This window comes from Tympanuchus pallidicinctus, unplaced genomic scaffold, assembly GCF_026119805.1.
Source record: "Tympanuchus pallidicinctus isolate F22 unplaced genomic scaffold, pur_lepc_1.0 scaffold25, whole genome shotgun sequence".
NCBI classification, from domain to species: domain Eukaryota; kingdom Metazoa; phylum Chordata; class Aves; order Galliformes; family Phasianidae; genus Tympanuchus; species Tympanuchus pallidicinctus.
The window spans coordinates 3,560,209-3,577,757 of record NW_026294742.1 but is presented as its reverse complement, the minus strand read 5'-3'; the positions used below and the strand labels follow the sequence as shown (position 1 = coordinate 3,577,757).

The following is a 17,549-nucleotide window of genomic DNA, read 5'->3' as shown; positions in this document are numbered from 1 at the left end:
ACCATCCCAGCTCTTCTCCCAGCTCTGCTGTGTGACCTTACACACACACTGTGCCTGCTGGGACAGCACTCAGCTCACAAATCAGGTCCCATCCTCTCCCCCCATCTGCCCTGCGAGCAGCTCTGATCCATCCCTACAGCACCACATCATACCAAAATGAAGGATGATGCTCCATAGAATCACGTTTACCAAAGACACCATCCCTGCCACGAGGATGAGGTTGGAAATTGCTGACTTTGTGGTTACAATCAAGTCTTTTTAATGCTGGGATGCCTTCTTTTAAGGACTTTTTTCCTGCAGCACGTTTGTGGACAAAGGCCTTCTAATTTGGCCAAGCAAACAGATACCTACAGGAGCTGAGGGGTGCCAGTACTGCCTGCACAACCCCCAGCTTTCCTTTGGTCTTCCTTTACTTATTGCTGAATAGATTATACATTTATAAATGGGAAAGCATTGCCTCAATGCTTTTTCCTCATCTCTGCTGGCTGAGGTAATGACTGCTTCAGACAGGAATCCCCTTTCCTACGGGCCCTGAACTCACACCCAGCAGTGCTCTCTGCTTCTCAGAGCAGCAGTCAGATGGCACCCAGTGCCCCGTGAACACCGGACCTGCACAGCTGTGTTGTCCCCTGGCTCGGTCCTCACTGCTCCTCTGGCGATGGTCTGTCTCCATTTTAAGTATCTTTACTCAGTGATATAGAAAACAGACGAGAATCATCACATTCGTAAGAAAAGCAGGAGGTTGCTTCATACAGAAAGGTAAAAGGAATGTTAAAAGGCACCTGGATTAATACTACATATAAATTCACCTCAATATGCTACAACGTCCTGGAAACTCCCGGCAGCCTCTTCTGACCTGACCCTGAGTATCTCACAATGCTCCAGGATGGAGAACACCCTCCCAGGCTGCTCTGCCTTGTTGCAAGCACCGCCCATTCCTGCAGCACAACTGAATTTCCCCTTGCCAACACAGCACGGGGCCATCTGAAGGCAGTCACTGCAAGAGGCAGCTTGAGCTCCACCTCATGAGCAGCTTTGCTAATTCTGAAACAACTAATGAGATTGCCCCAGTGCCCGTGGAGATGCTGGAAGGGATCGAATGGAGCAGAACTGCCCTTCATCTTTCAGCCACACACACCTCGCCCCTCTGCATTCCCGAGACATCTGTTGTGGTTGCTCATGATTAATACTCCACCCGAACAAGTCGTTTGTTGTGGTTAATCGTAATTAAAATCCTTCCCAAGAGCTGGAGATTCCTTCAGGACTGCCACCACACATACTCTCACTGCTTACCGCGTCACCCGCCGATCCTCTGCACCAAACCTACATCGTTAATCTGCAAGGTTAAGGCAGTGGCTTCCTATTGCTATCTACGCATTAAAAGGCTGTGATGCCCACCTCGTTTAATCCTGCTGAGGCAATAATCTACACTGAATCATACTGTATCTGCTGAGGAGTTGGTTCTCAGCTCTCTAGGGGAACAAGCAGAACTAACACTAGCCGAAGTCTCCAGCCCAGACACAACTTAGCTCCCAGGTGCAGCAGAGGTGGCTGATCAGCTCAGGGAGGGGATGCAAACAATCCTCATCTTGAGCCAGCAAAATACACAGGAAAGGGTTTTCCTAGCTGAGGTTCTGCATGGTCAGAGCTGGACGCCAGCACTGCTGCTGGGAGGATGGGGTCTCCACTTCCCAGGGCACGGTGCTATTTCCTATTGCCAGATCCCAAAGCGCTGCTGCAAAAGACACCCTTTGGTCTGGCAGAAACTACCTCAGCAGAAGAACATCTTGAAACATAAATAAGCAACTAAGGATACAAAGCAGTGATAGGATCTCAAACAATTAAGAATCATCATATTAATTCTCACAGTTTGGTCATTAAGAATCCCACTCTGTAACACTGAGTAATCTGACCAGGGAAGGTTTCAGCTGCTAGTACCTCAACTGAAAGAAAGCAAGTGAGCTGGTGACAGCACCATCTCTCCTTCCAGCACCTCTGACAGTCAGGTTTAAAACATTATGATGTATACAGAGATTGAAGCCTAGGAAGCTTTGCTCCCTACATGTTTTTCAAGTGATTTTTCCACATTCTCCCTTCTTCCTCTACACCTCACCAGACTGAAATCTCCCCTCCACCCCAGCTAGGCTGACAATGTGCTGTCAGTTCAAAACCAGTCCATTCTGTAGTAAAAGCCAAAAACCCTACACAAAGGGAAGCAGTAGAAATGAGAAATGATAAATACACTGAGATTAACTTCAGCTCCAAGGTCGACCCTTGAGCTCCAAAATTCAGCAATTTGCTTGAATAAGCTCAAACAGAAATGCTATTGGAACAACTAAATGATCAACCTGGATAAGGTCCCTTTTTTCTCCTATTGCGTACCTCCAGCAATATCTCTGGTAAAACACAGACCAAACCATTCCCAAGAGCAGCTCAAATACCTGGAGGGGGAAGAGAAGATTCCTGCACAACTCAGAAGCTGAATTAGTCTCTTATTTTATCTTTCCCACTGGAGAATACTGGAATGCACCCTAAAAGCTATCTCACCCACGCTACAAACTAAGCCACTAGGCACCAAAGAGATGATCTATCCAACTGAAGAAGAGATCTGCTTTTCAGATGTCATTGGCTACCTCAAGGCAGCAAATTTTCCTGCTAAGAAATAGCTTACCCAAATAATTTGACCTCTTGGAAGAGGGTTGTCACCCAACAGGTGAAACATCGGGAGCACTAGAAGTGCAACCTAAGCTATAAAAATTGTAACAGCAATCATTTTTAAACAGTGCCTCTGATCCATAACCTAACCAGGGTACCAAAAGGCATCCGGAAATGGAGAATGACAGAGGCTGGATATGTTATGGGTGTTGGATAGTGAAGCGTTGCAGGAAGATTTCCTTGACTTTTGCGAGCTGTCTTCTTTGCTTCATGTGCTCAGCCTCATGCAAGAAGAAAAGGTTTGACAGGAAGCCTTGTTGCATGAGAGAGCAAGTCCAGTCCAGTCCTGGACATCTGGAATGGTTAATGGCAGCACAGCTTCCAGCAGCCATATCATGATTACTGTCCTCCATTGTAAGCATAATCGGCCTTGTTGTGCATTATCAACTTGTTGTCCACAAAGTAAAAGCTGTCTGAGCGGGTCTCGTATGGGTTTTCAACCATCAGACGGACTGTGAAAGAGAAAGCTCAATTACATTTAGAAGCCTGTCACACTCTGCTGGGCAGTGCAGTCAGAACAAAAAAGGACACTCAGTGGGATGCACCAGGCTGATGCTCTGCCCTATCCAAGAGAAGCAAACAGATCGGCTGGGCACGCACTAAAAGCTCTGGCCCTACCTATTCTTCCTATTCACAGGGCACTGTCAAAAGCAAACAGAGGTGGAGCAATCTCACATAAGACACAGAAACAGTCAGAGCCACCACTAGAGCACAGCAGAAATCATTGTCTGAAAGCAGAGAGGCTGCAACCTGTAAATAAAAGAAAGCGGCTGCACTCTCCACTGGTGTACATGTGAGGTACAAACCCTGCACTCAGGCAGCCACAGGAGTGCCCACGTGCTCTGCTCAATCCACCCCCAGGGCAAACATACCCTGCGCAATGCATATTTGCAGAGATCTTGGTAGGCTCAAAAACACACCTCCCAAGAGAAAAACCAGTTCTGCTTCAAAGCTAGAGGCTCAAGACCTAAAAAGCAAGTGCTGAAAACAGATGTGTGACTGCTAAGAGAACCCTTTTCCAGGGTTTTGTTATCTTCTGCACTGCACTGTTAGGCACTGGGGATGACAGCCCCATCACTGGGCAGCTCTTCTTGCAGCCTGTGACTTGACAATGCAGGCTGCCTTAGGCTTTCATTTCTAAGATGGATAATCTGCAGCACAAGTCTGTGACTTGGGATTAAGTGCATCTTAAATCAGCTTAATTCCATCCCTCCATCGCCGTCACAATTTTTTGCACAAGTAGAAAGAGAGAGAGAGAAAATGAGCACACACACACAGCTTGCTGCAGAAAGGAAATACTTACTGAGATCTTCTGAGAGCTGAGGGAACTCGTAGATGTGCTCACATGTGTTCCTGCTACTGGGGATGCAGAAGCCAAAATCAAAGTCAAAGTTTTTCAGCAAGCGATCTCGGAAGTAATGCCTCTCAATCATTCGGAAGTTTGACACTGGCTTTTCTCCCACTGTAAACTCCACTCTGTAAGAAAAAAGTAGGAAAAAACAGGTAAGAAAGCCTTCTCTTCCTACTGCAAAGCATAGAGCTTTGGACCTGAAACTGTACAATAGACCGTTCCAGAAATATACTTTACATTGTTAGTGTACGATGAGTTCTCTCAATTCTAGCTATAAGCTGCTCAGTGGCACAGCTGATTCTCCCCTCAGATTTCTGTCAACACATACTCACGTTGCACCAACAGTCCGAAGACGAAGAAATGCTGGGGTGAACTGGTAACGAACAAAGCGGCCTGCACTGCTGTCCAGTTCGCTGCTGTCATCTTCATCCTCGTTGTCTTGCTCTAGAAAATGCAGCAGCACTGAATTATTCTGCCAACAGCACACGTGTAAGGTAATACTGGCTGGTGGACAAGACAAGCCTACAATTAGTTGGGCACGGAATGAGAAGGAATTGGTCACACAGTCATACCAGCACTAAGAAATAAAGAGAAAAACTGATAACAGCCAGCCCAGCCTGAGTGGCCCTGGTGCCACAACCACCTTCAGCCTCACCAGATATCCAAGAAAGAAGACCTGCCACTAACAAGGCAAGTTCTGCAGCTGGCAGTATACCCCTATCGCGCTATATTCACATTTTTATGGCATAACCTGGAAGTTTTCCATCAAAGGTAAACTCAGCCCCGTGCTCTGAGAAGGACTCAGTCCCCAGGATGCTACAAGAGCATCATCTGTGCACAGCCCTGCCCCGCAGCCCAGCGCCGCACACCTGCAGCAGACGGCTTGGCGATTTCGAACAGCACCGTCCCCGTCTCCAGGTCTCGGATCTTGAACCTGGTGAAGTCGATGTTATAAATGTTATCCTCGGGTTTGCACAAATAGTCTGGAAGAAAACACGGAGGAACGTTTCAGAAGATTTCGGAGCGACTACAAAGGGACTCGTTACTATTTCTGACCATCCCCGGCCCCGTCAGATGCGAGAGGAAGGCACGAAAGCACACCGCGGGTGTGCAGAGCGACAAGGGGAAGGGTGGGGACAGGAAAGCGGAGCGCGGCGTCCCGCGGGGGGGAAGAAAAAAAAGAAACCACCCAACTTTCCGCAAGCGGCAGCAGAGGAACAGGCAGCGCCCGGCGGGCTGCACGACCCCAGCGCGGCGGCACCGGGCAGCGCGCAGCGCACAGCGCACGGAGCCCAGCGCCCGCCGCGGCCTCCCGGACCTCCCGCCCCGCACCGCCCCGCACTCACTCTCCGTCACCCGGCACAGCCCCAGGACGTGCTCGGGCCGGACGGTCTCCAGCTCCAGCAGTTCGGATTCGGTCCACGGCGCTCCGCTCCGCGGGGCTGCGTCCGCCGACCCGCGCCGCCCCCGCAAACGGCTCAGGGCCCCCCCGCTCCCCGGCGGCGGCTTCTTGTCGGGTCCCGCCGCCGCCCGCGCCCTGGAGCCGCTCATCGCCCCGCCGCCGCCGCCAAGATGGCCGCCGCCTCCCGCCGTAGCTATGGGAGCGGGGGCGGCGCCGCGCGGGTCAGAGGGCGCGGGCGTTGCCGAGCGACGGCGGCGGGGACGGACGCGAGGCGGCCCCCGACCCCCGGCCCCGAGAACAGAGCGACCACCGCGGCACAGCCACAATAGAACTCCGTTTATTTGCCTTCCGCGCGCTGCCGGTCGAAGCCGCCGGGCGGTGGATTTTAGAACATCCCCTCCGCCCGACGCCGCGGGGAAATGCAAAAATAAAGCAGCTACCGCGTTCCAAAAATAAGACAGGCCGCCCTCAGCTCCGCAAAGCCCCCGCGATCACAAACACACGTCTGTGCTTTTCACCCAGGGCCCAACCAGTAAAACGAGCCGCGGTAACACAGCGACCCTCAGCGCCAGCGGGGCAGCTCCAGCACCGCCTCCAACCCCAGCGCGATGCTCTTGGGGCAAGAAAGCCCCGAGCCCTCGAAACACTCATCTCCGATGTCACCATCGGGTTTGCAGCTGTTTGGCTGCAGCACGGAGCAGCACGGAGCAGCACGGTGCGACAGGCACGGCCCCCTCCATGCGCTGGGCGCAGGGGGCACAGCTCGCCCTCCTCGTCCTCCCCCCCCCCAGCACAGCGCTGCACTTCGCCCCTCGCCTTCATCCCTCCCTCACACAACCTCTCCAGCACAGACCTCTGACGTTTGCAAAAGATCGTTCCCATTTTCTACTCGGCCAGCGCTGTTTTCTACAGGGGAGGAAAGCACTTCTGTCATTTATTATTATTATTATTATTATTATTATTTAATATATTTTTTTTATTTTTGTATTTTTAAATAAAGCACTTTTTGGGAAAAAAAAAAAAATAATCAGAACCTATCGAAGAACCTGCAGCAGTCCCACCGCTCAGCCTGGGGACAGCACCGCCTCACCCCTCCCCCTCCCACACCTACCCCCCAATCTCCAAAAATAGTATTTAATATACAGCAATAAACTCTGAGCAAGCCAGAGTCCCGGAAGACATGGACCTGCTTTCAGCTCTCCCGTGCCAGCACCACGGGATGGAGCCCATTGGGACCAAGCAGAACACACACGTGCCCCAGCCCAGCATGGAGCAGGAGCTGCACAGGAGGCCTGTTGTACACAACCACGTTCCTGAGCCCCGGCAGCTCCAGCCCAGTATTGTGGCCGTGCCATCGAGAGTACTGTGGGACCAGCTGGAGAGGACAGACTGGTGGAACCAGGCTGACATAAAAAAAAAAAAAAAAAAGCATCCTTGAATTGTATTAGACTTTGGCATTTGTTGTGGAGATGCAGAAGTGCCGGTAGGTAAATGAGCTCAGTGCTGGCCCAGCTCCCATTTCTCTTGGATTCTCAGCAAGGATATTTCCCTCCCCATCACGAGTGCATGAAGCAGACATCTCTCTCCCACACTGAAACACCAGAGCCTGAAACACTCGGTGCTTCGCAGCTGCTCAGAATCTGGCTCACACCGAGGGCTGTAGCTGCTCTGCTGGTCATCTCCCTCCTGCTGCTGTTTCCCATCAACAAAGGGCCTGCTCAGCCAGGCTTCCAACACCAAGACATCCTGGCTGTTGCCACCACACTTAAATGCAAAGGAAGACCAAGGGAAATGTATGGTCCTCTGCTCCCTGGGGCAGGGGAAGCCCTCAGCAGGTGAGCCCAGGGAGCAGGAGGATCCCAGCCAAGCTCTGCAGGCAGAAGCCTTGAGCACCAAAGGATTACCAGGACACAGCTGCAACTCGCTCTGCTCTGAGCTGTGCAGACACGCAGGCACCAGACTGTCTAGAAGCTCTCCATCCCACCTCAGGTGATTCCTGGGGCAGACAAGACCTGGAAGAGCTCTTCCAGTTCTTCTGTCCCCTGCTACGCTTTTTTCCCCCATTGACTTCAAGGGCTGGAACCAAAGATTCTCACTCACAGTTCTGTGATTCAGCTGTGACCTCCAGAGCTGGATCAAGGGACAGTGAGACAGCCTGCAGCTGAGCACATGGGCAGGGAATATTTGTCCCTTGGGTAAAAAACACCACAAACCAGGAGCTCCTTAAAAAGAAAAAAAAAAAAAAGAAAAAAAAAAAAAAAAAGAAAAAGAAAAAAAAAAAAAGGAAAAAAAGCTTATTCAAATGGACTTTTATTCAAAGCCCGACACAAAGGCACCAAAAAGATGGGAATTCATTTAGCTTTCTGCTCCCTGCCACCTGGGATACCCAAAAGGGTCCGAGCTGTTGTTGTAGGTACACACATACAGACATGAAGAACAGCCTGCATGAAGGTAGCAAAACACAGAGCACAAGCTGCGAGACAACTGCCAGCTGTGCCTCTGCATCCCCAGGACAGAGCGGAGAGGCTGATAAGGGGTAATTCAACCAGCACTACCCCAGGGCTGGATCCAGGCCCAGAACATCAGCAGCAGCATCGCCTCACCTTTACTCAGGGGAAGCTTTATTCAAATTGCCCTACCTGCCCCTCTGTGCACAACTACTCCAACCACCGAGCCAGGCTCTGCTCTGGTCCTGCTTCCCACACTGCTGCAGAGACACACTCTACATTTGCCTGCTGAGCTCTGCAGCAAAGCACGAAGAGCCCCATCTCTGACCGCATTCAGTTAAACACTGCCTTGGACATTCCCTCAATCACCCCTGCTGGAGAATCACAGCCAGCCCGAATGTTTCCTTCCCCATATCAGGTCAGGTACTTTATCACACCCATCTGGCTGGCTTGCAGGTGCCAGACGGATGACAAGGAAAGCCAGACTGAGCGTGTCCTCCCCATACTGTCCTCCTGTGTCCCCACATGGTTTGTTTGATGGCTCTGTCTGAGCCAGACCTGCCATAAGAGGATGGACCAACAAAGAAAACCACTCACATCACCACGAGGGATCAGAAACTCCCCGGTCACACGGAGAGTTAACACCAGCTTCGCAGCAGTGACAAAAATGCATAAAGCCAGAGCCAAAACAACTAAGCTGAAGCCAAGAAGACTGAACCATTTCTACTCCATATTCCTATTCAGATGAGACAAATTCATTTGAACTGAGAGAAAGCAGAACACAACAGACCAAACCCCGCACAGCTTTGCCTTAGGGTGGCTGATGGCACCAATGAGGTTCCCTGCTTGGCAAGAGGCAGGGATAAAGTATCCTACAAGAGTAGGGCACACCTACACACACAGCCCTGTTTTCATGCTCTGCTGCAAGGTGCAGAGATTACTAGGGCAGCAACAAGAAGCTGAGTGACTTCCTGATGGAGGGATGCTAAAAAATATAATAATTAAAAAAAAAAAAACACCACCAAAACAACCCAAAACCTACAAGGCTTGGAGAAGAACTGCTCCTTACAGAGAAGACTGCTTTCAAATCCAGGTTCTTTGCTTAACAAATCAGGGCATTTTATGCTTCTCAGACTGATAAAGATCTAAATGTCTCTATGCTCCAGTTAGAGCAATCCAAAAAACACCAGGGAATCTTTGTAGGCACTGTCACTAAACAAAACACAGCTCCTACCGAAGACTTGTATAAGCACTAGGATTTTAACAGCACCTACAAGATGAAGTAAACAACTTCAAGCTTACTGCCCTTTCATCCCTGGGTTTGCTGTTAAGATCTGCCCTCTCTGAAGTCTGTCTTCTCCTTCTACGCGTGGTAGGGACTCTCTTGCATGAATAGAAATAGCCAGTCTGGAGAAGCAATGGGAGGGAAGTTCAATTGTTTGCTTTTCAGCATTCAGAATGGCTGTCAGGCCCATTGCAGTGATGTATGCTACCAAAAAACAGCCAAGGTTCAGTGCCACTGCTGCCAACATTAGCACTGTGACACCTCGAGCTCCTGTTTCAGGAGCTGACAGCTCACATCACAGCTTGAGGGCTATGAAAAAGTAAAGGCTTCAGCTGCTCTGGTCCAGCAGAAAGGTTGTCCCTCAAATCCTGACCCTTGTCAGCTCAAAGAAAGTCTGAGCCACTGCACAGCATCAAACCTGAGAACAACTGCTAGGAAAACTCAGGTGCAGGAAGGAGCAGCAGCAAGGACATGGCTCAGAGCAGCTGTACCAGGAAGAGAGCACTTATAAGAACAAGACAGCATGAGGTAAAGCTCACCAGGACTGAAGGTGACCCAGCCCTACCTGGCCTAAATCCTTCTCCTGAACACAAACATCTCCTTGACCACATCAGAGGCCAAGAGCATGGGAACCAGCTCCTCAGGGTCAGCAACTCCAGGCCAGAAAGTGCAGGGAGGGCTCAGACTAGCAGTCAGGCACAGACTCTACATGTGGAAGCAGAAGCCTCTTGCAGAAAGATCCCTTGGGGAAGGTGGGTGACCTGGCTCATCAGCCTGTCACCAAGCAACAGGGAAATCGATGGGCCTTGTCTCCAGAGTTCTGCTTGCTTCCAGATCTCTGGAGAGTAACAAATCACCTTGTGCTATCGTACTGAAAGGTTGGATGTCTGCCCCTTGATACGCAGAAGGTTGTGCTGAGGGCAGATGCTAACCAGCTCTGCACTTCTCACCACTGCAGGCAGGTCTGGTCTGTTCAACAGGGAGTGAAAGCTCTCAGGAGCATCCTCAGGGTTGCTCCACTCTGTCCTGTGTCACAGGGCAGCAGAGGAACTCATTGGTATGAAGCTGAAGGAACAAGGACCTCCTCGTTAGGCCATTTGATTCTCAGCTTCTTCTGATGACAGGTCACTTGCTAAAAGGGGCAAAATAAGAAACTGGGCTTAAAATGAACCTTTTAAAATAAAACAATACTAAAGGAAACAAAAGCCATAATCAATACAGAAAACAAGTGCATCTGATCAGATGCAAACGTCAGCCTTTTGCAGGCTACAGCGGAATCCCTCTGCAACGGATCTAACATTACAATTGTCAGGCTAGGAAAGTCTCTCCCAACTGGTGCAGCAAATCAGGCCAGATAAATTCCTCCTCTCCTGGCACAGTCTGCACTCTTAGGAAGGGAAACATCCCCACAGAGGCTGAGTGGCCAGCTGGAGCCTCAGTATCTTTACGCAGGTGAGTACCATACATCGTGTTGCACGTTCAGGGAGATGCTGAAGAACCAGCCCTTGTTCTCCATAGTTGCTAGTCACCCAACAGCACCACAACACTTCCGTGCTCCTGGACAAAACATGTACCCAGGCCTTGTCATAAGAGCTGCTTCCCGGCTTAGGGAACTGTATTCCACCCAGCAAAGGCAGAGATCTTGCAGCACGCAGCTTTCTTTCATTATGGGATGTGGCCCAGGACTGCTACCATCAGCTTCCGATAGCCCAACACACAGCCAGCCAGGACTCAGTTCACTCTTGGATGCCCCAGGGAGGATCAGAGGCTGCACATGGTGCGACGGGGAAGGCAAGGGCCTTGCTGCTTGCTGGCAAGGGGAAGGTAAGCTTCTTCCTTTTACCTGGACCTGCTATTCATTCCAAGTGAATCACCTTTTTTTGTTTGTTTGTTTTCCTTAAATTATGAACAATATGGAGAAATTGAAAGCAACCGTGTTTGGTCCAACTCCTTCCCTCCCAGCCCCTTGGCTGATGCTCTGTAGGGCTCTCACAACCGGCAGAGGCAGAAGAGGGTAGGAATGAAGACACCAAAGGCCACCAATATAGGGAACATGAGGCTGCTGTTGTCTGAGGCATAGGGGTTTGGTGTGCGTGGGCCTGATTGGACCCGGTTCTTATTTGCCTGTTTTTTAACGCTGGAGCCATCATCATATTCATCCTCATCATCGTCGTCCTCTTTTTTCTCCAGACCTGGGTGTGGTTGCAGCTTTGGAACATCTGTTGAACAAGAAGAAAAGTTACAAGGAGGCAGGATGTAACCCAGGAAACCTCCCTGTCCTCAGAAGTGAGCGAGGAAAACAAAGCTCCAGGTAAGAAACACGTAACTACTATCTAAAAGAACTCCATAAATTACTTGTTTGCAGGACTGCTGCTAACATACAAAGCTAGAGAGAATTCATTTGCAGCTATAACTTAAGACCAACTAGACACGTTCCTTTCTTTCTACTCCATATGCAAGAAGTCTTGTACCAAATCTGTGTTACTTATTCTGAAAATGACAGCTTTGTGCACTTACAGAGGGGAATGCTAAGACACCTATCTCATTCTGCACCCTGTGGGAATGTGCTGATAGAGAAACAGCCTTGGCAGAGGTAGCTCAGAAAGAGCTATGATCTCATGGTCTGAGAAGCAGCAGGCTGATCTCCAAAGGGAAAGAGCCTTCTGGCTCAGAAACTATGCTCACCTTCCACTGTTCCCTGCAGGATGTACAGGGCACAGATTTTCGGATTGTCGTAGTAGCCCTAGAGAAAGTGAAGATGGAAGTCAGTGCTACAGCATAATTCAAGAAACAATCTCCCCACCTACTACCATCTTCCCCACCCCCAGCACACAGCTGCATCACGTGGCTGGGAAAGAAAAGGGAAAAGGAAAATAAAGGCTCTGGCCAGCAAAGCCTCGTTACCTTTACAAACTCAATATGAAGCTTTCCTGTGAACGTTGAAACCTCTCCCTGGACACTTAGTTTTCCCTTTTTGATACTCATGGGAATGATCTCATCATGAGCCGTGCTATGTCCAACTCTGTCAAAAATGTCCAAGTCCTTCACCACCACGTGGCCATTCAAGCGAACATCAAACACCTTCAGGGCGGAAGAAACGACAGTGTCAGAACAGATTCAGGCATGCAACAGTTGAAAGGGGAAAACCAGAAAGCATTGCAACATGCACTGTACCACCACGCATTCTCCACTCCCTTGAGAAGGATTCAGAAGCCAAAAGCATCCAGGGAAATACACTGAGGCATTAAGGTTGCTTTCAGATACCCTGAAATTTGCCTCTTACTTCTAACATAATTCCTGCTGTTCAAAACTGAAGACAACACAATTCTGCTCTGTTTTTCATCATTTCCTTTCACAGCTTTCCATCTGCTGGCTGAAGACCTGCTCCTTCCCTAGGGAGGCTGTGGCACACCATACCCAGGGAATGAGGCCATTTCTAACAAACAGCCCCAAGCAAAGCAGGGAACAGGAAACACTCTGGTGAAGCTACTGACAGGATGCAGGGTTTGAAGGAGATGAAGTGATCAACTGCTAACCACATCTGAATTCAGAGTGAAAGTCCTCCTCGGGGCCTTAATGACTCAAACTTCATGAAGCACCTGGGGAATCCCAGCAGAACCCCATGAGAGAAGAAAAGCCAGAGATGTCTCAGCTCTTCAGCTTAATCTGAGACTGTTTGTTGCATCCTTTCTGTAAAGCAGCCCCATAGTTCTGTTCCCTGAAACATTCTCTGTCAGAGTGGCAGTACAGTGTTTAAGAGGAGCTCTAAAGCAGCTGACAGAGTGAGGGTAAAGCCAGATTGAAATACACGTTTCTCTTCCAATTTATCACAGGGCATTGGATTCTTTGTGCTTTTGCTTTCACATCTTTACAAGAGGGATTTCAAAAGCAGGCAAGGATTATTGATCTCCAGAGAGCTTTGATGAGGGGTTGAATTTAACTCTGTGCCTACAGTGTCATTTTGAACCATTATCAGTTATTACACTTGTACAAACTGTTTCAGTAGTTTATTTAACCCACATCACTTTCCTGATTCAGTATGTGCAATACTTGCTCCACAACAGGCATGCAGTTGCATCAGACACAAGCAGCCAGGGAAATGGCAAAAACACTTCTCAAACACAGCACAGCCTAAACAGATCATAAAAATCCAATGCTACTTATGTGATGTTGCACATGTTTGTTTGAACACTCTCATAATGCAGTTTGACAGGTCAAACGTGTATCTGTCACGTGGAAGAGGGTTCTATGTATCAAACCACTCTCTTATGAGCTCTACAGATGAAGTTAACCTGTAGTGTCTCACTTCACTTTCTCCATGCAAAGCATAAAAAACAGCAGAGGCAACCCAGGCATAGACAGCTTTAACTATCAAAGAGACAGGAAAGCTCAGAGCAGCACAGAGCTGCTGCTTACCTTCTGTTGAGATTGAGCAAAGTAGACCTCTGCAAACTTCAACACCAACACGTAGTCACCCTCTTCTTTGATGGGAACTTCATAGCCAAAGGTTTCCTCATTGTAACGCTCTGTCTGGTACAGGATCTGATCTTCTGCATTGGACCGCAGGATTGGTAGCTTCATACCATAGTCAGAAGCTGTATTTCAAGCACAGAACAGTTCATTTGGTTAATTCCTGAGGAACACGAACAGATGCTTTATTTTCTCTTAAGTGCTTAATTGGACACAGCCTTAGCACTCACTGCCCTAGTGAGACCCATTCTCACTCCTTGCTCTGGTCAGGAGAAGGCACTACTGGAGCAGAAGCAGCCAAAATCCCTGAACCTGGGTCCTGCAGAAAAATGGGTCTGGACCTGCTGCAGTCCCAGAGACAAAACTCACTCACAGTTTCAAAAAGAAGAGCTGGTTTCACATACGGGGCGCAGAGCCAAAAGACTTGGCCCCAGACTCCTGCTTCAAAGAGGAAAAACGCCTGAAAATGTTTTTACAACATTTTCAAAGTATAAACTCTGAGTACAGAACCTAAGCAGTCACTTCAGGACTGACTACAGTCATTCATTCAGCAGCTTTGGAGTTAGCAGGCAGTGGCATTAGGTTTTAGAGACTCACCCTCCAGCAGTAAAAACCTGGGGGATGGCAGAAGGGTGAAAAGCAGCAGATAAGACTTACGAAACCCTTTCTCCTCACCACAGGCAGGCAGTGTGTGTCAGCTTGAAGAAGGAAGCAGGAAAAGTACATAAGGGTTTCAAGAGTAGCTCCATCTCACAGCCACTCAGCTGAAACAGGCACCAACTGCGGGTTGAGCCCCCTAAGAAGGGTTCAAACAACACTACCAACAGCTGAGAAAACAACAGAAATCATAACATTGCCTCTTCTTGCTCCCTACTTCATCACCTCTCAGGCCACTCTCAGGAGCTCTCACCCTGACTTGGCATTCTGTTGTGTTACTGTGTAAATGCAAACTGATGTGTGCCTTGAGAGCTCACAACAGAATAATGCCTCAGCAATGCACGAGGGAAGGCTGCAGGCACCCAAAGCCCACTGGCACCTCGGCCAGCAGAAGCTGATCCACACCAAGTTATCTACTGACACTTGCCATGTCCACCCCTATTTCCATGGGAACAGACACTGCGCTGGCCAAGACAAAGCAAGAACTTCTAACCCAGAACATTTTGCCAAAGATGGAGCCAATGCAAACGAGCAAGAGGAAATTAATGCCAGTTCTTCATCTCCTGTTTCACACGCAGCTACTCAGACAATATTACATGCTGCTGCTCTTTGCCACTCCAAGCAGGGCACAAAGACTGGAGGCTCTGATCAGCAGAAATACAGCGGGTGAAAAGTTTAACCTGTCCTCCCACACAGACATCTCCAGCCAGCTACAGATTACAGCAGTCACAAACCAAGGGCTCCACAGAAGTCAGCTCCTATCAGAGGAAAGCCTGTGTATAAAGGAAGCCCATTAATAGCCAAGAAGGTAACTGGAGAGGAAGAGCTGTCACCCAGAGGACTGTTGACACAGCCATGAACGCGAGCTTGATTTCCCAGTGCATTAGGTGTGCTCAGGGGCAGCTCACCAAGAGGCAAGTGCACGCATTACAGACATGTAATTGCTATCAACACATTCTGTTCCTCAGGGCTCAGCATCTGGGACTGAGGCTTGAAAAGCCCAGAGGTGAAGTGCTGCCCCACATCCTTCCCTCCCAGCCTGCCACGTACTCCCAGTCAGCCATTACATGCCGACCAAACAGAGAAGCCTGGCATGAACCAAACAATTGTGCAATAAAAAGCCATTGAAGGAAACACACTTAATAGCTCAAAGGGGTAAAGTCTTCTTGGCCGTGCCTGGCACCATTGGCTAGAGCAGGCTTACTGACAGCCTGCTGTGTTCAGAGAACACGGGCTTTCCCCAAAGGAGGAGCAAGCCACAGCATGCTCAGAACAGACCCTTTTTTCCTCAACTCAGAAACAAGTCCACCAGGTCATTCTCCTTCTGGTCACACACGAAAGGCGTGTGGAAGGAGCTGAGCCATCCTGATCAGCACCTCAGGGCACAGGATGAGAAACTGAGAACCCTATTAATATTTAAATGTGACCTCTTCCACACAGTGTGCAGAGGGCTCACCGTACAGCACGGTGCTGCTCCCCACACAAGGTCCCAGGGCACAGGGCAGTCCTCGCAGCCCTCAAACACATACACACACAGAACAAACAGCTCTCTGCGCTCCTGCACTCACCTGCAAGCGGCAGCAGGAGCAGCTCAGCATTCATGGATCGACTGAGATGCGGTTCACTGATTATGAGAAACGGGCAAAACTCAGACAACCTGGGGGGCTTCGGGGGAAGTACGGCAAGGTAACCCAGTGTGACAGCAGCTCCACAGCCGCTCGCAGACAGAAGCTTCCAGCGATTAGGGAGCAGCAACGGCTCAGAACGGCTCCTCTGCTCCTGCGCTTCAGCCTCTGCCCCGTCCCTGCCGCTCACACGGCGCTGCCCGGCGCGGGGCAGAGCTGCAGGAAGACGGCGCAGCAGCGCGTGCTGGCAGAACTCGCTGTGGAAACTGGGGTCTTGCAGTGGAAAAAAGGCAAACGGGAGCCAGGCGGCTGCACGCTGCCGGTTTGGCTGCCTAAGCGTTCACGTCACCTTCCCAGGCGAAATTCCACTCCGCTCCACGAGGACCGGGGAGGCAGGGGGAGGCAGAAGGGCAGCAGAGCAACGCCCGCCGGCCCCGCACCACGACGGCCCGCAGGCCGCGCTCCCCCTCGAGGCCGACAGCGCCCGGCACCGCAGCCCCGCGGGGACGCGGACGGGCCCTCAGCGGCGAGGCTCGGGGCGGCGCTGCGGGACGCGGGCCCGAACGCCGCCGTTACGGACGGGCTCCGCCGAGAGGAGAGGAGAGGTCCGGGCCCGGCTGCCCGCCCTCCCCCGACCCACCCCCCCCCGGAACCGGCGGCGCGGCCCCCCCGGCCTCACCTCGGCCCACGCGGCCCTCGAGCGGGTCTTTGCGGAAGTGGATGCCGTTCACGTCCACATGGGCATCGCCGCCCGCGTTGACGGCCCAGACCACGCTGTCGGCGAGGCCGCCCGCCGCGCCCCGCAGCAGTGCCGGCAGCAGCAGCAGCACCGGCAGCGGCGCCCCGCGCGCCCCGGCGCCCACCATCTCGGGCTCCAGGCGCTGCGCCCGCCGCCGCCCGCCCCTTCCTGCTGTCGCCTGGGGGCGCCCTAACCCGCTGCCGGGGCGGGCCGAGCGCAGACCAATCCACAAGCCGCGAATGGAATATTAAATTTACGTCCGTTCCCTATTGGACGGCCTCTAGACGTCATCTGCATATTCATGACGCGCGCGACCAATGGCGAAAGGGAGCGGGAGAGTAGGCTCGACCGGGAGGCGCGGGGATGGCGGCGCAGCGGTGGGAGGCGTGACCGGCCGGAGCGCAGCGGCGCTGAGTGGGCCGCGCGGAGCGGGGAGCGGAGCCGCCGACAGCGAGCCGGGACTACCGCGGGCCGGTACCGGCTTTCCCGGAAAGAACAGCGGCGGCGCAAACCACAGCGACAGCACGAAGCGCGGCCTCAGATCGACGTGCCGCCGTGCGCCTGAGGAGGAGCCGCGCCCACTGCGCTCCGCCAATCACGGAGCTCCAGCGCGGCCCGAACGCGAGGCATTGTGGGACGGCGGGAAGCGGGAGCTCGGCGGGTTGCCGGGCAACGGCGGGGAGCGGCGCGGGGCTCGCGCGTCCCCCGGGCGGCAGCGGGGCCGCGGCTGTTCAGCGCTCTGCTTCCCTTCCTTCTGAGGGCTCGGCCTTTTTAGCTAGCGAGGCACTGAGCGCTGCAACGCCTCCTGCCAGGAGCAGAGCACGTGCCAGTAACTAACCTGGAGAATGATTGGCCAAT

At 51.5% G+C, this 17,549-nt stretch overlaps 2 protein-coding genes across 2 annotated transcripts; both read right to left on the bottom strand.

The window, feature by feature from the left end:
* Window positions 1–722: 722 nt before the first annotated feature.
* Window positions 723–5,649, bottom strand: UNC119B (unc-119 lipid binding chaperone B). Its single transcript, XM_052689995.1, has 5 exons — window positions 5,413–5,649; window positions 4,936–5,049; window positions 4,399–4,510; window positions 4,019–4,191; window positions 723–3,167 (listed from the first exon to the last, which is right to left on the bottom strand). The coding sequence occupies exons 1-5, from the start codon at window positions 5,615–5,617 to the stop codon at window positions 3,055–3,057; spliced, it is 717 nt and encodes a 238-aa protein (XP_052545955.1). The 5' UTR covers window positions 5,618–5,649; the 3' UTR covers window positions 723–3,054.
* A 2,113-nt stretch (window positions 5,650–7,762) lies between these two features.
* Window positions 7,763–16,834, bottom strand: MLEC (malectin). The gene is made up of 5 exons (XM_052689681.1): window positions 16,632–16,834; window positions 13,617–13,795; window positions 12,105–12,281; window positions 11,886–11,943; window positions 7,763–11,419 (listed from the first exon to the last, which is right to left on the bottom strand). The coding sequence occupies exons 1-5, from the start codon at window positions 16,816–16,818 to the stop codon at window positions 11,190–11,192; spliced, it is 831 nt and encodes a 276-aa protein (XP_052545641.1). The 5' UTR covers window positions 16,819–16,834; the 3' UTR covers window positions 7,763–11,189.
* Window positions 16,835–17,549: the final 715 nt, after the last annotated feature.

Coding starts and splice junctions, on each gene's coding strand:
- MLEC (XM_052689681.1), bottom strand. CDS start 16,818: ATGGTGGGCGCCGGGGCGCGCGGGGCGCCGCTGCCGGTGCTGCTGCTG. Junction 12,282..13,616: donor TTGCTCAATCTCAACAGAAG/GTAAGCAGCAGC, acceptor TCCGCCCTGAAG/GTGTTTGATGTTCGCTTGAA. Junction 11,420..11,885: donor CCTGCAGGGAACAGTGGAAG/GTGAGCATAGTT, acceptor CTTGTTCAACAG/ATGTTCCAAAGCTGCAACCA.
- UNC119B (XM_052689995.1), bottom strand. CDS start 5,617: ATGAGCGGCTCCAGGGCGCGGGCGGCGGCGGGACCCGACAAGAAGCCG. Junction 4,511..4,935: donor CGCCAAGCCGTCTGCTGCAG/GTGTGCGGCGCT, acceptor TGCATTTTCTAG/AGCAAGACAACGAGGATGAA. Junction 4,192..4,398: donor CTTCGGACTGTTGGTGCAAC/GTGAGTATGTGT, acceptor TTTTTCTTACAG/AGTGGAGTTTACAGTGGGAG.